General features: G+C 40.7%; 1 protein-coding gene across 1 annotated transcript; it reads right to left on the reverse strand.

Moving 5' to 3' along the window:
* Positions 1–2,095: 2,095 nt before the first annotated feature.
* On the reverse strand, positions 2,096–3,309 carry LOC147455499 (uncharacterized). Its single transcript, XM_086514260.1, has 2 exons — positions 3,154–3,309; positions 2,096–3,042 (listed from the first exon to the last, which is right to left on the reverse strand). The coding sequence occupies exons 1-2, from the start codon at positions 3,251–3,253 to the stop codon at positions 2,276–2,278; spliced, it is 867 nt and encodes a 288-aa protein (XP_086370386.1). The 5' UTR covers positions 3,254–3,309; the 3' UTR covers positions 2,096–2,275.
* Positions 3,310–4,410: the final 1,101 nt, after the last annotated feature.

A 4,410-nucleotide genomic window follows, 5' to 3' on the forward strand; every position in this document is an offset into this window, starting at 1 on the left:
TATGTTTGGTGTCAATGAAGTGCTTATTGTGGGGCACATGTGCGGGCCATATGGTAGGAAACCTTGTCCAACAAAGGTAGATGCCATTCAAAGAATGAAAGAAACGTGCACTAGCATCACTGAGGTTAGAAGGTTTCTGGGAGGATGTGTCTTCTATGTTATTTGGATTCCACATTATGCACATGTAGCTGATCCTCTTTATCAGCTACTTAGAAAGAATCAGAAGTTTAAATGGACAGAAGCACATGTAAAATCCATGAAAAAGCTAAAGGAGTTTCTCCAGTCAGCAACAACTTTGAGAAAGGTAGACTATGAGTGTCAAAGGCCAGTAATTGTGACAGTAGACACCAGTCCTACAGGGATTGGATGGGCAATAGGGCAAGATGACAAAGAAGGACACAGGTATGTGGTAAGATTTGGAGCAAAGGTGCTAAGTGCTCGCCAAAGAAACTATCCACAGATAAAGAGAGAGTTATGGGGTATGGTTACAGCCTTGAAAAGTGGGAAAGAGTACCTAATTGGTGCATGTATGGTTGTAGAAACAGATTGTCTACCACTTCTTGGGATGATTACAAACTGCTCAACTCCAGACATTGCTATGTTGCGGTGGATTGCCTACATTAAGTCCTTAAATCCTGAGTTTAAGCACATTGCAAGTAAAAACAATACAGTGGCAGATATGCTATCAAGGGCAAGGTATAAATATGAGTCACAAATGATTGACGAGGGAGATGATGTAGACACAAAGTTCTATTCTATCTCTCATGTCAAAGGTAACGATGTCTGCATGACTAATCTACTTGAATCATTCTTGAAAGAGCTTTATGAAGGTGATTGGCTTCTTATTAGAAGCTACTTGAGTACTCTAACAAAACAGTATGATTGGTCTGAACAAGAATTCAAGAGGATACGCAGGAAAGCATATGGGTACTTTTTGAGGGATGGTTACTTGTGGACGAGTGGGACAAACAGCAATTTCCAAAGGTCTCACTAAGCCCACTTGAGCCATGCATTCTCTACAAGTCAAGCAATTACCATAGGACGCAATCTCTCCAGAAAGAAGGTCTAAAGAAAACACTCATAAGCAATACTTACAGATCCTCATGTAGCCGTAATTCAAAAGTGCTTCCTCCACCTCCAAGTCCCAGCATATCATTTGTATAAAGCTGATAATATCGATTGGCACCTGGGCGACAGAGACATACATACTAATAAAAGCCAGTATAAGCTGCAAGCTGATCCTACGTCTGTGTGTGAGGCGGAACACAAACACAAATTGAAAGAGGGAAGGGGGTAGCAGGTAGAGACGTTCATGCACGTAGACATTCGGTGCGGGACAGCACTCGATGGGAAGGAGATGGAAGATGATAGGTACGCCAGAAAGCGTGAGCCAGAGCGAGCGTACAGGCTGGTGAGATAATGCAGTAGGAGCCGAGGAGCCAGGTGTTGGCTACTGAATGGGTTATTGCATATTGGGGATAGACTCGCTTAACGTTAGTTTTTATCCTTCATTTGGGTATCCTGCACACCAAGATTAGGGGTAGGTGAGTATCCTTACTCGAGCCCTTTTTTTTTCCACATAATTTGGAAAAACCCTCCCTACACTCCTCAAACCATGGTGCCATGTCATCATTCCACTTCCACTTGTTTAGGGACGTCTGGCGACTCTAATGAAATCCTTCCCCATCAAAAATTCCAACATTTCATACATCAAATCTCCCCCCCCCAAGTCAGAGTTGGGCAGTAACTACCAAAATCCAACTACCACAAGTCTAGCATAACCAGTGCATGGCAATTAAACAAATGAAATAATGCAAAAAAATCATGATGTAAAGCTACCTGTGTAACCACGAGCATTTGATGACTTAACAAATCAGAGTTAGGCAGTAGCATGTTCAAACCTCTGACATACCAAAAATCTGTATACAACCACCACAAATCTAGCATAACCAGTGCATGGCAAAAACCTGCCTTTCGAGAGACTGTAGCGGAATACACATAAAACATGAAAAGTTCAGAAATCTGTAACAGCCACCAGACATTTAGCATAACCGGAATACATGTAATCCATAAAAATTTCAGAAATCTGTACACAGCCACCAGAAATCTAGCATAGCCAGAGCATGTCAATTAATTTGTTACCAAAATTCAAAGTGGCATACTCCCCGGATACATGTCCATTAACCCAATAAAAAGAAGCCAAAAAAACTGCCATATCCTTTAGAGGACTGGACCAGCTGAATACAAGTAAAGTTCCCAATACAAAGTGCATCATCTAGTCTTCACCCTCAATCACCTGGCATGCATCTACAAAACGAACATTCAGATCTATCTTTTTAGCCATAGCACGCATAAATCCTTCCAATTGTAAAGGATCCACGGTAGTATCATGGATTCCTTGCTGGATGTGTTCGCGTACAAAAACAATGTCCTTCCTTTGCCTTATTGCACCATGATGAAAATGGCGAAATTCCCTATGGAAGCTAGTGATCTTCGTAGCGAGGAGATCAAGATCATGTGAAGAGAGGACATTTTGCATGTCCTCTTTGAAGTCAACCATGGTAGGCATCTCAAGGATAACTTGCCAAAGCTCCTTCTTTTCTTGAGGAAACCAATTCATGGCCAAATCTGCATAAAATTTTCGTTGCACCTCTGTTATTTGTTTCTCTTGCGCCTTTCTGTAGCAATAGAGATTGGCATCCCTAGTAAGAGCCTTAATAAATAGCTCCGGGATGCCTCTTGCGTTTAAATGGTACTTATATTGTAAAATTTCCAATCTTGCCTCTGCCATAGAGGCCTTGTAATCTCTGGCATGTATGTCACACGTTTGTTCCAAAGACTCTACTTGCTGTGAAAACATATTGGCCACTGCCTCTGCCTTGGCCTTCTCTGCCTCTGCACATACCTTAAGTGCCCTTATCACTGCCTCTGCCCGTGCCTTCAGAGCAGCTGTGTGCTTTGCCTCTGCCTGTGCTTCAAGTTTCCAAAATTGCCAAGCAGGGACAGGTGCTCCCTCACTGCCAGCGGCTTTTGTTGCAAAGCCTAGGAGAACGAAAAGAAAGAAAGTGAACAGAGAGACTACATACCAGGCGCCCCAAAATAGCCATCATCGTAGCAAGTACTTCGGGTATACAATCATGGCCATAGAAATACCTGAGAATCGTTGGATGATGGCAGAAATCACCCTGTTGGTAGGCAGTCCACCAACAGCAACGCCGACACGGCAATAGAATGCCAGCTTTAAGTACGCCATCGCAGAAGCCTGTGTCTCAGTACTCGACAGTTTAGTGTAATCCCAACAACAAAATTCGCCTAAATTTTAAACTTGAAGGTGAGAAACCTACAAAATTTTTAGAAATTTAGTGTGAAAATCTTCAAATATACCTCTAAATTTGTTGGTTTTGCAAGTCTTTAATTCTCTAACTTAAAATTATACAACCCTTGAACCTTCAAATAGGTGGAGTCTCATAGAGATTTATAAGTACACAATGGATAAATTTCTGTCGAAAGGTTATTGACACACCTATATCGACACAAAGTAGGAACCAAGAGGTTAAACTTGGGAAATGCTATTGACTCTCTCTCTCTCTCTCTCTCTCTCTCTCTCTCTCTCTCTCTCTCTCTCTCTCTCTCTCTCTAGCATTAATAATACTAGGATGAATTTCTAAGTTAATGATTAAGTTATCTATCCATGCCCCTGTGACATATATATCTCTCCCCCTATCTACAAATTAGTTGTAATTAAAGTTCTTTTTTTTTTTTTGCTTTTGGATGGTGGCAGGTAACATCTCTCCCCCTTTTGTTTGGAGCTTGGATGGTCAACTAAGTCATTGTCAATTTAATTCTAGCTCTCTAAGAAACTCTAGGATGTTGTAAACTCTAAATATGACTATTAATTGTATCATGTCAATATTTCATTAAATTTTTCTTTTTTCTAACCTACTATTTGACCTTTATTAATAACTTTGAGGCCTAATATTGATGTTAAGAAGTAGCAACTATGGGACTAATAGTACTAACACACACATAAAGCTACCCCTACATGACATAAAATGCATGGATATCCTAGGATTATGTACTCATTTAGGCATCATTTAGACATGAAGTGCATGGACATCCTAGGATTATGTATTTTCTTATGTACTCATTTAGGTATAATGTCTTTTGTCAACTTATTATTACTTCGATAGCTAAGAGGTGCTTTCAAAAATATGGCAACATGTTCTTCCATGTGTGTGATTTTCAAATGGCTCCATCCTTATTTTTTATGAGCCTCGCAGTTTTATATAGTGAATTTGTGCATCTCCACCAGCGGCTCTCGTTGTTTTAATGCCACAGTAGCTCCAGCTCTCGCTCTTTTCAACCGCAGCAAGTCATCGCCGTGGTTTTATATAGTGAATTTGTCCATCT

The sequence above is a fragment of the Adiantum capillus-veneris genome, chromosome 6, assembly GCF_014529385.1.
Source record: "Adiantum capillus-veneris isolate H3 chromosome 6, ASM1452938v2, whole genome shotgun sequence".
NCBI classification, from domain to species: domain Eukaryota; kingdom Viridiplantae; phylum Streptophyta; class Polypodiopsida; order Polypodiales; family Pteridaceae; genus Adiantum; species Adiantum capillus-veneris.

What these genes read in the sequence shown, in the direction of transcription:
- LOC147455499 (XM_086514260.1), bottom strand. Translation starts at nt 3,253, where the DNA reads ATGGCGTACTTAAAGCTGGCATTCTATTGCCGTGTCGGCGTTGCTGTT. An exon ending in CATCATCCAACGATTCTCAG is followed by an intron (nt 3,043 to 3,153) that starts GTATTTCTATGG and finishes TCGTTCTCCTAG; the next exon opens with GCTTTGCAACAAAAGCCGCT.